General features: G+C 35.4%; 1 protein-coding gene across 2 annotated transcripts; it reads right to left on the bottom strand.

Moving 5' to 3' along the window:
• Positions 1 to 222: 222 nt before the first annotated feature.
• LOC120007750 (V-type proton ATPase catalytic subunit A) lies at positions 223 to 10,016 on the bottom strand. Of its 2 annotated transcripts, XM_038858162.1 has the most exons (21): positions 9,911 to 10,016; positions 9,662 to 9,779; positions 8,409 to 8,535; positions 7,852 to 7,907; positions 7,713 to 7,769; positions 7,469 to 7,580; positions 7,345 to 7,382; positions 7,125 to 7,226; positions 6,837 to 6,893; positions 6,665 to 6,736; positions 6,398 to 6,499; positions 6,246 to 6,308; positions 6,034 to 6,166; positions 4,870 to 4,976; positions 3,144 to 3,338; positions 2,784 to 2,870; positions 2,278 to 2,382; positions 1,825 to 1,922; positions 1,630 to 1,708; positions 800 to 888; positions 223 to 662 (listed from the first exon to the last, which is right to left on the bottom strand). In XM_038858162.1, exons 2-21 carry the CDS (start codon positions 9,737 to 9,739, stop codon positions 548 to 550), a joined length of 1,872 nt encoding a protein of 623 aa, XP_038714090.1. In that variant the 5' UTR covers positions 9,740 to 9,779; positions 9,911 to 10,016; the 3' UTR covers positions 223 to 547. The 2 variants fall into 2 exon arrangements, with proteins under 2 accessions (XP_038714090.1, XP_038714089.1); XM_038858161.1 differs by having other exon boundaries at positions 9,662 to 9,937.
• Between the last annotated feature and the right edge of the window lie 6,917 nt (positions 10,017 to 16,933).

Genomic DNA, 16,933 nt, shown 5'->3' with positions numbered 1-16,933 from the left:
GAATTTTACAGGTATTCCTATTAGAATCAGCACCACACAACACATTAAATTTCAACAACCACACGTTTTTTGTCACTTGCAAATGCAAGCAACGTTATAACAGAGAGACCAATACCAATACATACAGCCAAACAAATTTAAGAACGAAGTGTGAAACGAGGATTTGTGCATATTTAGGATGTAAGCTTGATACAATTCTCTACTACGCAACACAGAGTGTCGAGAAAAGTTTCTTTAACTAATGAATATGATCATACAAATGGGAACCAAACAAGACAAGCTTTATTGCATAATAAATACATAAAATAGCATCGATCCAGTCTGTTGCTATGGCAGCTCATGGGACGGAAGATATAGAAATATAGCTAACACACCTCATCTGATATCAAGGCCCAAATAATGACCCATGTGGCGGGACATCTACCGCCAAATTCCGGTTCTACATACTTTTTTTTTGGTACATACACTGAAAGATGGAAACCAAGTGCCACCACCTGAAGGCTCATAACTGTGAAAATTACTATGAAATAAGCATCACAACTTCAAATCATCGAGTCTCATCCTCCAGGGCACGGAAACCAGCAGTCAAGTCCTCGTGCAGCTTCTTGAATTTTTCCACAAGAGCTTCTTCCCCTTCTGCTGGATCCTCGAATTTCTGAGACCTGCAATACCAGGGAAGCAGAAGAGTTGTCACTATTCATCAAATGCATTACATTGTGAACGCACATGTGCCCGTGCATTGCATATATAATGCCATTTGGGAAGTACACTATACATTAACACCATTATTTTTACTTACACTAGACGATAAAAGAGATCTCCCAGACGATGCTTAATAAGAGTGTAAGTTATCTTCTGACCATCCATACCAGGAGCTCTCTCAGTTGCCTGCCCATTACATAGCATAACTTATTAAATCAACAATATGCATGACCATTTTACTGATAATGACAAGATGTTCTTTTCAAGCCTACAAGCGTAGGACCTATGCACCCACAAAACAATACTACAATAGCATATCAATGTGTGTAACTTACTTTAACAGAGATGATGCAAACGTAATCTACTAGAAAATATTACTGTTGTCTGATTATCAGTACATAGTCATGAAAACCCATAGTGATTCTTTGTCGTCTCTTCCCAGTTCCCAGTGAACCATAAAATAGGCTCTTTGAAATGAATGATAAACCCAGGGGGGTTTACCAATGTTGTAACTTCTCATAATTCATCATGAGAGAGAAATTTCAAAGAGTTATCTATTAATTATCATTCTCAAGTAATAAAAATCAAACGAAAAAAATGAATGAAAGGAAATTAGTTTCAACATCTTTCAAGGAACGAACAGCAGCGCCAATGCATTACAAGGACATTTAGTGATAACATAACCAGGTTGATATTTAGTGATCCACATATCCACTTGAAACACAGGCTTGAAGTGGCAAGAATGGATCAAATAAACTCTATCCTCTTCTTGGTTCTCAAGAAAACAAACAAATGCAGGGCAAAGGAATTTTATCGTCTCAGGCATGACATCCAAGTCATGGTGAGTACCTCAAACTCACAAGAAAATGCAGATCAATAAAAGATTGAAAAGGGTAAAAAATGAAGGGCGGGAAATTTATGACATACCTGGTTGGCCAAATTATAAAAATGGATTATGTTGCGCATCATCCAGACAGACTTGTAGAAGGGGCAGAACTTGTCATATCTGTGCACCCATGCAACCACAACCAAGAGGAAAATATAACCCAAAACCCAATAAATTGATTGGCAATTTGCATAATGATAACTTCTAAAGAGACTAAAACTGAAACTGGAACTCACGGAGTAAATGCATTCTGAGCAAGATAGTCCTCCCTTAAAAGTTTAGCTGTTTCCAGTGTGATTTTATCTTGTTCAGCTAAAGCGTCCTTTCCGACAAGCTGCAGTATCCAAACAGCAGATAAAGTTAACCATTTGAATTAAAATTTCATCGTGATATTGTCAAAAGATAAAATAAAGTAGAAGCCAGATATAGTCTGCCCAAATTTAAGTACCAGAAACCCCCTCCTATACTAATTGCTGTGATTTGTAGCACAAAATCAATGAGAAGGAGACATAACAAACTTCATATATATTGCCTCTCAAAAAAAAAAATTCACTGACCCCAAGTCATTGAAGCAGCAGAGCATTGAAAAAACATTCAACAGTTTCTTCATTTCCCTTACAAATTTAACATAGCTAATTGTTTATAAACATCAAGCCAGGGTGAGGAAAAATTAAACCAAGGAGGCATACTTGGACAATTTCATTCAGGTCATCCTCTCTCTGCAGCACCTCACGGGCCTTTGTCCTGATGTTAATAAAATCTGGATCAAATTGCTCATAGAAAGATTCCAAAGCCTGCAAACAGAAGAATATCAAACACAAAACATTAAGCTTCAACCATAGCAGCCACAGCAGGCTCTCTACTAAATCATATTGTTGTATGAAATTTAAATCCAAATTGGTCATTTCTACTGTGAAAATAGTGGATGCACTGACCCTCATACACATACATTTAGTTTGTGTGGCATCACTTGTATCATGAATTTGACAGTTTGAACCGTTTTTCATGCTTTTCATACTGCTATTTGAGCTTGAAGCTTGATAAATGAGTCATGTTTGTGCTAACTTTATCTTGTTCCATGATAACCAGGCTTGAAGGCTTGGGATCATGGAGTCTTTGACAGTACTAGGCTAATTTTTTACAATATGGAACTATTTGGGGGCAGATGACAAGAATTAACAGATTAAGAACATACCCCCGAGTACTTTGAGTAGGAAATGAGCCAGTTCACAGAAGGAAAATGTTTTCTTTGAGCAAGTTTCTTATCCAAACCCCAGAAGACCTGCAGTATTATCAAAATAATATTCAATACACAAGCATTAAAAAAGAACCAGTATTTGGTAAGTGAGCTTCTATCTTTCCTTTTTTTCCTTCAAGAGATATATTAGTGAGCTCGTCAAATAGACCAACCTTGACTAGGGCAAAACATAGAAGAGAGAAACGAAACTAGATATGAAAGAGATCCAATCAGCAGCTCTAAAGCATTAGGGGAAATAAAAACCTTCTGACTGGCTTCAGCAATGGAAATGATACATAAAAAATAATCCATATTTACCTGAACAATGCTGAGGGTGGCAGATGTCACAGGATCGGAAAAGTCTCCTCCAGGAGGAGATACAGCGCCAACAATTGTGACACTACCACTACGTTCTGGTCCACCAAGACATTTTACTTTACCAGCACGTTCATAAAATGAGGCTAAACGTGCTGCCAAATAAGCAGGGTACCCACTATCAGCAGGCATTTCTGCCTGCAAAAAAGAAAAAAAGAAAAATGGCATCAGAGTCGTACAATCATACCTTTCAACTCAACTATTTGATGAAACTTTCTAACAGAAGCAGCAATTTTTATGAAATGCATTTCGACATAGTTAAATGTATTTTTACACAATCAAAAGCATGAAAAGTGGTGACAATCACTGTAAGATAATCTTCAGTTAATAATTGAGACTGAACCACCTCAGAATTCAGCCTACAACTATAAAGTCATCAACAATAGGATACAAGCATTCTAGTCATTAGCAGAGTAGTCATCAACAGTGTGGTACGCTTGAGGGTGGCAAACCCAATCAAGCGTACCACAATAGTTTATCATTAAGAAAAAATGGAAGCAGTAGCTAATGTAGTAAACAACACCCGTGGACACGGCTCCCGTAGTGGGTAGGTCAGAGACAGCCAAGAGATATACTGACTATATCCTCACATGATATGTGGAGTAGCTAATAGTTGATATAAAAATCCTGTGGCATTCCATGTGAACAATGGATCATGGAGTAAAAAAAAGATTTAATTAGACATTAAAAAGTTCAAAATCTTGTATATAGAAACACTAAATTTCCACCAACACCCAAAAAAGGTCAAGGGAGGTTACAGTGTGGCAAACTTACACATATGATGTGAAATAATTAGTATCAACACAAACCAACATCTCACCTAAAAGGACCTATTAGGGAGTGTGTATGGGCCACTTATAAGCAAAAATTTAACGAGGTATCAAGCGAGCCTCCAGCGATGTGTTCTTGGACGGCCTTACCTCCACCCGTTTCTTGGGCCATGGTTTGCCCTTTGTTACACTTGTTGGGCCTTCAGATTGTCCAGCCCACAAGTGAGGGGAGTGTTAAAAGATAAACGTCCCACAACGTCTAGTTTGGGTGAATTGTATATACATATATGATATATGTGGTACCCTCTCCTCTCTCGAATAGGTCCTTTTAGAGAGTGTATGAGCCACTATAAGGCATAAGCAAAAAAATTGACAGTTTCCATATATATATGCTTCAACAGTGATGAAGAATATTCTTAATTAGGGCACCAACAAATTAATCCCTTCTGCTGCTGACTCATTTTCTACGATCTAGACATTCTCAGACAAAGAAAGTTTGCACAAAAAAACAATAAAGTGCAACAAAATTTTACCATCTTGTATCAAGGAAAATTAGTTAAGAAAACAATTCAACCAATTATCCCCATGAGACAACCATCTTTCAACAGACACATCAACACCCACTTGCTCACAGATTTTAAGTTTTAACAATGCATAATCTATCACCTTAAACACATTGGCATTGTTCTAACCTATAAACAATGATAATATCTTGATATTTTTCTCTGTTCACTAATATCAGCAAATAACAGAGTAACAGACGGAACAACAAGGGGCTGATATGGAACCATCCCGAGAAAAAATTGATGTAATAACTTAACTAAGTAACATATTCAGCATTCGAAATGTCAAACTAAATTTTCTGTGTTACACAAACTAAAACTAGGAGATGTACTAACCAGCCGTCCAGAAATTTCACGCAGAGCTTCAGCCCAACGGGATGTTGAATCTGCCATCATGCTCACATTGTAGCCCATATCTCTAAAGTATTCAGCAATAGTGATTCCTGAATATACACATCAAATAAATTGAAGAACATGAGTACAAGGACTTCACAAGAGCATAACTCACTTCACAGTTCACAATATGAGTGAAAATATACGAGCCACATAAAATTGAATATAAAAAAAATTCTTCACAAGATAAATGTTAAATGCCTATAAATTACTTCCACAATATGATCTTAATCCCCATGCAAAAGGAGCCAATTGATGTTTCATAAGAATATAAGTACGAATGGGACATTAATTCCTTTCACAACCTGAAACCTAAATGAACTTCTGAAAAAAACCTATTTCTTTAAATCTCGTCAACTGCATATTTTGCTGTGCATATGAAAAACAGAAAATCTTCAGAGCAATCCTCCTTTGTATTTGACAGTACAATTAATACATCTAATGGGATGATTTGTTTAATAAAAATATTGTAAAATACATTTTAAAGCACTTCTCAATGAATCCATGATGTTGTTCTCATTTAAATTCCTATATATCACAAACTCCTAGCTGACCAAATCATCTTTGATAGGCAGTAAGGAATAATGATTTATTTGACTCATTTAAAGAAAATTATCAAATTAATAGGTTTTTAAAAACATTTAAGTGTATAACATAGATCTTAGAATCAAAGAAATCAAAAAATTAAGTTTTTAATATGCACTTCTTTAAGTTAATTGTACTGACAAGCACCAAGGATTCCGCTGAAAATTTTCTCATTTTCAATTTTCTCACGAAAAATACGCCGTTCATATAATTATTGATAATAGTTCGTTATTGCATTGAACTCTACATAACAGTAGTAAACATGAATAGTCGTCAACAAGTAACCCCTTTTTCAACATACATAATAACTATGCAACAACACGTTAATATCAAATTTTATTTATTTCGAAACTGAACTATTAAAGCTGTTACACAAATGAGACCTTTTTAGATATTAGCATCAGCAAACCAAATTACCAACAAGAAAAATCAAGCCAAGGAGACAATAAACCTTCATTATAAAATTACTCTTCAACCCTTTATTCAATAACAAATAAAAAAAAACAGTGCTATATGATTCACCTGTATAAATTGATGCCTCCCGAGCAGCCACGGGCATATTAGAGGTGTTTGCAACAAGTGTCGTGCGCTTCATGACAGATTCTTCACGACCATCAGGTAGTGTCATTGTCAGTTGAGGAAAATCCATAAGCACCTGAATAGTTTATTATTGAAAATGAAAATTTTGCATTTAATAGAAATTGCAGGCAACACGAACATAGAGAAATGCAAACCTCTGCCATTTCATTTCCTCGCTCCCCACAGCCAACATAAACAACAGTGTCTGAATTAGAGTACTGCACAAGCAAAACATAACATAATTAATTATTTATAACACAAGCAGAAGAAAGTAATTCAAGAAAACCAGCAAGGAAGACAGATCTACCTTGGAAAGAGCTTGACTAATGACAGTTTTTCCACAACCAAATGCACCAGGTATGGCACAAGTCCCACCAAGAACAGAGGGGAAAAGAGCATCAAGAACACGCTGAGTCAAGATGAAGACATAAACAACTCACAATGTAAGAGAATTTGTATTGGTAGTATAAGTATTAATGTGTGTCTCATGTCAGAGCTTCTTTCATGTAGATAACTGTACTTTTAGTTTGACATTCTCTTCTTCTCAATACTCAAAAAAAGATACTGTGAATACCTGCCCAGTAAGCAGTGGGGTATCAGCAGCAAGTTTGGCCGCAACAGGCCTGGGTGTACGGACAGGCCAAGTCTGCAAGTACACAATACAATGGAAAATTAGAACCCAACAGTTATTGCCACCAAGTACATACTGAAATGCCCAAAATGATATGCATGTGAAAAATACAAACCTGAAGCATCGTAAACTTTTTTGTGACGCCTTGAAACTCAAGCTCTAACACAGTATCCTGAAATTATGAAAAACATGAATGCATGAGCTCCTACAAAATTCCTACTCAATTCAAAAGTAAAACAATTACAATGAAAGATCATCTATAAGCATCACGCCAATGACAACATCTCCAGTTTCAGACATTACTTTTTGCACTACGCATATTTCACATAACAAGTCACAACAAAGAGAACATGTACATCTCAGGATCATTCAAATGGAATTAATGTTTGTTAGAATGACAAACCTTCAATGAATATTGACCAGGAGGAGCAATGTAAGTGATTTTTCCCATCGAATCAGGTGGGAGGGCAACATGGTGTTCCATTAGACTGTTTTCAAATACGGTCTGCATAGAAATCCATTCAACAGTTTCGATGAGTTCCAGAGTCTCAGAATGAGCAGATTCAACCCATGCTACCATTTTCAGACAATCCATATAAAAAAAGATCAGCCAATAAACTTACAGCATACAAATCACCACCAGTCACAAGATCTCCTTCACCTGCAACCAAAAATAATAGACTTGGAATCAAAACAAAAAATAAAGAGTTGTTGCTACAAAATTGTCTCTAACTTTCCACCAATTACCTAATTTCTTAGGCTGAAACTCCCAGAGCACATCTTTGTCAAGGGCTGGCACTGAGACACCACGAGGGATGTAAACATCACCAGATATTCTTGCAATAGTTTTCAAAGGCCTCTATTTTTGCATGTGCACAAAGTAGCAACAAAAAAAGGGACAGCCATTAGATTTCAGTTCTAACATTCATGAAACAATATAAAGCTTAAATATATCAAAAGGACAACATTCCTCTTGGAAGTTCAAGCGAACCTGTATGCCATCAAAAATAGTCCCCAGTATTCCTGGTCCCAACTCCACTGACAAAGGCTGCAACGGAACACAAAACTGTTTAGCAGGCACAGTCAACATGTCATTTGTAGGAGCAAGAATGGGAAAATAGTATGGTAACCTTGTGCGTTCGTAAAACAGGATCGTTGACCATTAAACCAGCTGTTTCCTCATACACTGAAACAAAACAGGAAAAATATTTTGATGTTAAATCACTGTCACTTCCCAGGGGGGTGACCCATATACAATCACTTATACGTTACAAGAGATGTGTTCTATTACTTTAAACAGAGTGTCAGCTATTATGCTAGATTCACTAAACCAAGAACAAAATATGCATATCCACCAATCCTTTAAAACATCAAAATGAATGTCTAGATTTTCAAAGCTCTTTTGTTCCTCTCTTTCCATCAATTTAACAGCACTTGATGCAATGGAAGTGGTTTATTATTCTAAAAGCTCAATATCTTTCTTTCTATCTATGGTAGAGATGTCTGTAGTGGGGAGCCAGAACAGACATGCAATGGACCGATGGTCCTGCAGCTTTATGGCATCTCCTCTGCCCTAAAATGAGGTATAGTAGAGACTACTCACAACCAAAGACAAAAGAACTATGCAAGAAAGACAGGATCTAAGACCCCAAAAACGATTGTGGAAGGTCAATAGTAGTAATCTGACCTTGGATTGTGGCAGAATCCCCCTCCAGACGAATAATTTCACCAATCAGGTTATCATGCCCAACTCGGACTAGTTCATACATTGCAGCTCCAGCCATGCCATCTGCAATGACGACTGGTCCAGACACCTGGCAAACCACATCTGATAAGTGCAAATATGGGTGAAAATAAAATGCATTTAAGGTCCCTTCTCTATCTTAATGAGTAATTACAGTTTAGAGCTCTCAGAAAAATGTCCAAGTTTCAAAATCAGTATCAGTGAGCAAATCTAATAATATATTAACTCAAAGAACAACCATTGAAGGAGACTGAACGGAATTTACCCAACACAAACAAATGTAACAATAGAATTCTTTTTCATTCATGATTTGCTACTCATGCAATAGCGCACAGAATTCTACCATGATAGAGCAAATGGCATATTAAAACCAAGTCTAAGTATTGACAGCAGAGTAAAATAGGCACTTAGCCAAAGGCCAAATAGTCGGGTCAGGCAGAACCGTTGTTGCCTGATGGGAACTAGGCGAAGAGCTGAGGAGAAAAGGAAAGGTAAGAATAGATGAGGTACTTAGCCAAAGGCCAGATCAATAAATCTCCAAAAATGTATATGAATCTTTAACAGGAGCTTGTCTACACTCATTTTACAATCCAAAAATAAAAAAAAAAATACCAGGGTATCTCAGACACTTGTTGACAATGATATCATGAAAATACTACCAAGTGACTGCTATATTTCAGTCGACAAACCTCACTTGAAAATGACACTAAAAAGCAAATCATTAACCACTATACAAAGATTTCCAGACTCCCAAAACCATAGACGTCAACTAAGAACAATCATATCACCAACAATTTTAATCAAATCCATCCAATCACTTGGTATTCAGTATAGAAAACAGAAACATATCTTAGAGCAAAAGCATGGTAAATCATCTAAAAATATCCACTAGAGCATATTCAATACTTCTAGTTAAGCATCCAACCCACAGTGCCGAAGACAATAAATCGACCAATTCCTCCTAATTCAAACTGTTATAGCCACTCAAAATCCAAAAAACGGATCCATCACCCAAATTCAACATGAATCAATTTCAAATAAGAAACTATACGATCCTGATCTGATCAGTCCATGTTTAACCATCAAAAACTCCAGATAACGATCACTCCGCTCCAAAATGAACTTACGAAGCACAAAATTCACCTGAACAGATCCACGAAACTAATCTAATTACTCATATGTAAGAATCAAAATACCTTGCGAACATAACCATACTCGCTCTCCTTTTCAGCGTCCTCGAATGTGGTCAATCGAGCTCCGTAGACTGACGGCATTTTCACCAGATAGAGAACAATTCAACCGAAAATTCACGATCTGATCGACAAACAAATGAGTGAAATATCAGTTTGCACGTGAATTTCGATTGAGAGAAGTATCGATTCAAACCCTAGGGTTTCGATCGAAGTACGTAACCCAAAGATGCAAAGAAGAGAGAGAACACAGACCAGAGCGAGAGGTCTCGATGAATAAATTGAGGGATCAACTTATCATAAGAGATCATTATGTACTAGTGTACATACTGGAGGGGCACCTGTCTGGGAAATTACCGGTGTGGGTGATACATCTTGTGCACGCATCTGTATGATACTACGATGGTCGCCTTCGCTTGATCTAGCCACGTATTTAATTTTGACTTCATTGGCACGTGATTGATCTGAGATTCATTTTCATCATTTTTACCGCGCATCCGTCCACGGTGCAAGATACTAATGTGATATCAGGTCCTGGCCACCTGGGCTTTAATTTCACGAACGAAAATGATAAATGAGCTCCATACACATGTAACATGGCTTTTTTGTGACATGTCCATGTCAACAATTAAGTTGGAAACTTCAATTTCATTATTTTTTATCTTATATTTACCCTCTCTCCCGCTCACTATCTCTCTCTTCTATCCCTCTCTTCCTTGCGCCCCACCATTGTCGGAACTCAAGGTCGATTGTTCGACCATTGATAAGGGCCATCGACCTACTAAACTGAAGCACCGTAATGTCATGACTCATCCCCAATTTTGTTTTTTTGTGGAAAATTGTATCACATCAGAGACAGCATCTCATATGCCAAATTTGCTACAATGAGATTGGTCTTTGGTTGTAGCACTATAGCAAACTCAAGAATTTTTTGATTAAAAAATTGCAGCTCGACTCCTTGCATCTTTATCTACACCTTACTATTTCCCTTGCCGCTGAATAGAAGGGAACTTGCTCGAAAGACAAAACTCCTCACCAAAATGCGAAAGATGAAGCCACCTTCTTTGATCTTCATTTTTATAGTGTTCAAGCCATCTACGAGACTCCAATTTTCACAATCACAGATTAAGAAATTTAGGCAAGTCTTATTTTTGCCTTTAATTTGGTCTTCTTTGTGTTTTGAGACATTGATATAAGTTTAGCATTTTTGTTAGATAGTGTTTGTTGGGGGTTTGCTGCTTTAATTCTTCTTCTTGGAGGTAATTTCTTTGTAAATTCTCAATTTCTTTCTTGATTAAATTTTAAGAATGAGTTCTTTTGAGTTTGTTCCACCCATTGTGTTAAAACTTGAATTTTGAGAATTGGAGATTGTAGCTATGTGGTGTATGTATTGAAATTATTGACATTCCTTTTGGTTGTATCTTATTTTTTATTTGGGTTTTTAACTAACTATCAAATTCAGTTGTTTTAGTATTGTTTCACTATTGTTGTTCTACTAAATTTGTTATGGAATCTGGATTATGTAAAATGGCAAATGCAACTTGATGTTCTTATGATGAAACAGGAATGGAAGCCCAATTTCAGAAGAATTTTGAGTCATTCCTTGATGGAGCATCATACAATACCCAGAGTAATATTCAAAATCTTAGTTCCTGTGAAGAAGTAATAGCTCTCAAAAAGAGATGGCAAACTACCACCAATCATGGCGGTAACTTCTCAATTGAGGAGGACCAAAATGTAGTCTCAGCTTGCCTAAATACAAGTATAGACGTAGTACAAGGTACAAATCAAAAGGCCAAGACGTTTGGCAAAGAATTTTAGCAACATAAAATGCGACAAAAGGCGCTAATCATAACAAGTGTATGGAGAGATCCATAAGTAGCTTATAGGCAGCCATCCAACTTGCTGTCAACAAGTTCTATGGATTCCTAACATAAGTACAGGATTCTCGATCATCCAATACCATCGAGATTGACAAGGTACAAAACTACGTAAATCACTATTATTGGGCTCGTTTGGGTCCACGACATACACAAAAAAACGTTATTGCGTGTCAACAATTAACAACGCGTTCGACTTTAATGCGTTTGGCTGTGATTTTCGATCTAGGTGAGAGTGAAAGCAGCTCTCAGTTGCTTTAACGTGTGAATGCGTTTCATAAGACTTCGTTTCGGAAAAAAAACACGCTACAATTTACTCGCTTACCCTCATTATTTTAACATATTTTGACCATCCTAACCTTTACACAATTTCTCTCATCTACTTCTCCCCTCTGCGCCATGTCTAATAAGTTTTACTCTGCAGGTAATACGTCTTCTTCACAGAGCTCTCCTCTTCTGTCAATTATCTATCTTCTTCACCCTTCTGTTATCAATTATTTATCTTCTTCACCAAAATATGCTAAATGTTCAGGCATAAATGAAGTTGTGATTCGATTTAAAAGCTTTGTTGAAGAGGGAAAAAATCTGTTGAAATTTGAGGTAACTTCATCACCCTTAGCCCTTTTATTCTCAGTAACATATGACTACTCCTTTTCTATATGGAAATATCTGTATTCTTTAGTCATTCTCATTGGATCAATTTCATGGTATGAACACATCAGTGTGATGCATTTAGGTTATAAACATAACATGTATATTACTTGTTAATTTTACACATATCATTGGTGATGTAAATATTGTAGAATGAGTCAACAAAATACTAATGTGACTAAAGAAAATTCTCAAACTGACAAGGCAAATTGGGATGCCTCATTGACAAAGGCATTTATCAACATATGTGTCGATCACCAAAAGGCTGGTGATAGGCCTAACACTCACTTTAGTCAAGAAGGTTGGAAGAATATAAGTGCAACTTTTAAAGAAAAAACGAGTAGATCATATGATCAAACTCAATTGAAGAATAAACGGGATAATTTGAGAAAAGAATGACGTTTGTGGGAGAAGTTATTGATTGGAGAGTTGGGGCTTGGATGGGATCCTATTCGTCAGACGATGCTTGTAGACAACGAATGGTGGGAGAGAAAAATCAACGTAAATTTGTGATTGTGCTATGTTGTTTTATCATGGTTGCAATATGTTTTGCCCCAACTGAATGTCCCATATAGTATTATATATGTGGTTTTTCTTTTTTTTTTGTGATTTTGATATGTTATTATGGTTTCTATTAGAATTCAAGTTATGTGAGATAATGAAATACATGTATAGAGAGATATGTATATGAAAATCTATGCGAGATAATTTCATACATGTATAGGCAATGTGCTAAGTTAATGTAATGTCTTCCTCATTCTTCTGTGTTAATTTCAAATCTGTCATATGATGAACACTAATTGTATAGTATTATATGCATATATATCCAAAGTATTATGTCTTGTCTTGCCTTGCTCTTTCTATGTACCTTTTGAATATGTTAATAGGTAATGACGAACGATAAAAATTGGGATGATGAAGAGTTTATTACAAATGCAACCATTTTAGGAGCAGTGGTGGCATTTAGTGAACTGACATATGCTGCACCACCGCAAAGATGTTAGACTTCACCGTTGTCGGAGCATAAATACATAGTAGATTTGCTTAGAGGTAATCCAAACAAATCATTGTCAATATTGAGGATGGACCAAAGCGTATTCATTGATTTCTACAATGAATTGTCAACAAAGTATGGCTTGGTGGCATCACGTAAAGTTGGATTGAGAGAGACGGTAGCCATTTTCGTATATATCGTTGCACAAGGTGTTAGTACTAGAGTAGTTCAGGATCGATTTCAATATTCAGGTGAAACAATCTCACATCAATTTCACAAAGTGTTAGAGAGCCTAATACGTATGTCTATTAATATTATAAGGCCAAGAGATCCTGAATTTATCGCAACGCCATGTAAAATCGTAGATAGTGATGAGTATTATCCTTTTTTCAAGGATTTCATTGGGGCAATTGATGACAGTCATAGACAGTAGTGCCACCTGATGAACGTATTCCATACATTGGCAGGAAAGGAGTGATGACCCAGAATGTTATGGTAGTATGTGATTTTGACATGTTCACGTTTGTTTATGCGGGTTAGATGAGTCAGCTCATGACTTTCGAGTATTCAATCATGTTATTGGAAATTATCATAGCAATTTTCCTCACCCTCCCATTGGTGAGTTTCAATTCAGTCATACACTTTTTTTTTTGAATTTTATAAACAATTAATAAATATATCTATCATTTAATGTAGGAAAATATTACTTAGTCGATGCCGGATATACAAATCAAAAGGGATACCTTGCGCCCTAAAAAGGGTAGAGATACTATTTAGAGGTATTTCGCAATGGTCCACAACCCTCGGGTCCTCGGGAAGCATTCAACCATGCTCATTCTTCTCTATGAAGTGTCATTGAGCGTACTTTTGGTGTATTAAAGAAGAAATGGTTGATCCTATCAACAATGTTGTCATATTAATATAAGGATCAAGCGAAGATTGTTGTGGCGTGCATGGCATTGCATAATTTCATACGAAGGCAAGTCATTGAGGATGAAGATTTCCTCACATTTGCTAACAAAACTGTGAACATACAAAATGACTATGGCATTGGTAATGGAACTGACATTGGGGAGCCTTCAATCTTGAATGAAGATATTGAGATGACTGCTTTACGTGATATGATTATCGTGGAGTTATTTAGCTTTTTGTAAGGAAACATATAATATAAATTTGTTACATTTGGTATCAATATGTATGATATAAATTAGTATTGTTAACAAAATTGTTACTTTATTTTCAAAAAACTAATTCATCCAAAAATTAATTATGTTAGTTAACTAAAATGACTTTACAAAATCCTTTATTACATTTTACAATAATATTTGACAAATAAATATTATTTAAACTCACCGCAGTTTGATTCATCCAAACACTAAACTGTACGTCAACTTATCTCACCACAATTTTTTTTGTATCTTGCCAAACACTTTTTGTTAACATTACTTACCTCACAGCACCAAAATCTAATGTACTCTCAAACGGACCCATTATGTTTATGAGGCATAGATTATTTGTTTCAATACTTGTCATGCTAAGTGAAACTTTTTTAAGATACTTTCATCTGTTTTTGAGTAATATTTGAATTTTTATGTTCTTTATAGATACAAATGGCTAAAGAAATATACAATGAGATGACAAAGACACACTTCTTGTTTGATTATTAGTTTCTCTTTATTGTTATTAGGATTGAATATTTTTAAATTAGTTGTAGAGTCTTAATCATTGTTCGTGATATACAATGTTTCTAAAATATGCAGACTTTCTTGAAAATCATGAAGAATGGATAATGTATTGAGTTGTGTATTAAGAAGAAGAATCACAAAACCTGCAACATCTTTGGAAATTGCAACCCCTCATCAAGAGTTGGAAGTAGAGAAACCTTACTTTCCCAAAGAGATTTGGTTGAACGTTTTCGTAAAACTCCCTGTGGCAGCGCTACTATGGTTGAGAGTCGTGTGCAAGTCTTGGGCCACCTTGGTTGAAAGTCGTGAACTAGTTGAAAATCATATATCATATCACCCACCAAAGTGGAACTTGCATATGGGACAAGCTTCATCAAAAAGAAAGCAAACTTGTTGCAACTTAAACAAAATCCAAGATAAAATAAATTTGGATGATGATAACATCTTAAGATCATTTTCAACTGACATAGAGAGATCAATTGGTCGAAAAGCTAAAAAAGAGGAACGAAAGAAAGGGAAGACCAATCATAAAGACCTAACGGAGATCCTAGGGGAATTGACGATCGATAAGAAGCATAAGCACAAAAAGAAATGACATTGGGTAAAGTTGAAAGGGTGACCACTGAGAAAAGAGTGACAAGACCATTTATCCATTGAAAACGAGAAGTTTCAAGTTGAGAAAATCATAACAGTGGTTGGGATGCATAGAGTAACAGCTGAGAGGTATAGAGCAAAAGCTGAGAGGCAGAATGCTTTTTCAAAGCTGGAGAAGTGGAGCAACATAAAAGAGAGAAGGAATTTCAGATAATGATGGCTGATCTGAGTACGTTGACTAAGATGCAACGTGAATACGTGAAACATTACAATCCGACATCCTTGCTAGACGTCAAAGCTGATTGGTTTACTTTTTTATTTATTTATTAAGTCTATGGATTGTATAACTTATGAAATACTATACCTTATGGTTTCGATTAGTTTAATAATGGAATTTGTTAACTTAATGTCTTTTTTATTATTTAATAGATAAAAGCAAACACAGAAGTTGGTTTAAAAATGATTGTATAAAATAATATTTAAACGGTTTAGAGTGTAATTTAGAGTGTTTGATGGGTGGATATACCTTTTAGGAAACTGAAAATTTGTGAAAATTGTGCAAAAACTGATTGTTTAAAGTTTTTGTTAAGAGTGTATTATGGATGTTTTTAGTGTGAAAAGTTATATAGATTGTAATTTGTTTTGTATTCGGACTTTGTTTGTTTGGATTCTGGAATAGGTAAATCACTTTGTTAATGTTTATGGTTTATGTTTTGTTGATCTTGTTGCTGTTGTTTAGTCGAATGGGTTCATTTCATATTCCATTATTTCTAATTTTAGACCTCTGACTATTTCATTTATTTAAATCAATGCTTTTATTATTCATTTTGTTGAATATTGTCATTATATTATTTTTGGTGTTAAGCCTCTGGTTATTCTATTGATTTTAAAACAATGATACAATAATTTCATAGATTTTAATACTTTCATTCCATTGGCTTTTGTATGAGACCTCTAGTTATTTCATTGATTTTAATACCATCATTCCATTGATCTTGGTGTCAGATATTTGGTTATTCCATTTATTTAAATAATGATTTAGTTATTCCTTTATTTTTATTTTCATTTTATTGATTTTGAGTGTTGATATATTATATTTTTCATGTATTTCAGTTACGATATAATGGATACTAATGAAACATTGCATTGGGTGATAATGAGATCGTTGATGGGTTGAATAACAACGGCCTTGATGTGATTGAACAAATAAACAATGTGATCAAATTAAGTAAAGTGTAATATGTTGTGATGTAGAAGACCTTGTACATTACCATAAACAAGAGTTTAGTGAAGGAAAAGGAAATTAAGAAAGGAATATTGTATATTCATCTCTACATGGTTTGCATATTGTAAATAATTAAAGAAAGTGAATGTAATAAGGGATCTTCATCTTGTTTTTGATTTCTATTTTCTTATGCATAATCTATATTTATTTTAATAATACTTGTAGCAATGTTCTTTGCCCCTAATTTTT

This window comes from Tripterygium wilfordii, chromosome 10 (genome assembly GCF_013401445.1).
Source record: "Tripterygium wilfordii isolate XIE 37 chromosome 10, ASM1340144v1, whole genome shotgun sequence".
In the NCBI taxonomy this organism is placed as follows: Eukaryota; Viridiplantae; Streptophyta; class Magnoliopsida; order Celastrales; family Celastraceae; genus Tripterygium; species Tripterygium wilfordii.
The sequence above is the reverse complement of the archived record's forward strand: the minus strand, read 5'-3'. Positions and strand labels throughout refer to the sequence as shown.

What these genes read in the sequence shown, in the direction of transcription:
- LOC120007750 (XM_038858162.1), bottom strand. Translation starts at nt 9,739, where the DNA reads ATGCCGTCAGTCTACGGAGCTCGATTGACCACATTCGAGGACGCTGAA. An exon ending in TTAGTCAAGCTCTTTCCAAG is followed by an intron (nt 6,309 to 6,397) that starts GTAGATCTGTCT and finishes TTGCTTGTGCAG; the next exon opens with TACTCTAATTCAGACACTGT. An exon ending in CCTACTCAAAGTACTCGGGG is followed by an intron (nt 2,383 to 2,783) that starts GTATGTTCTTAA and finishes TTCTGTTTGCAG; the next exon opens with GCTTTGGAATCTTTCTATGA.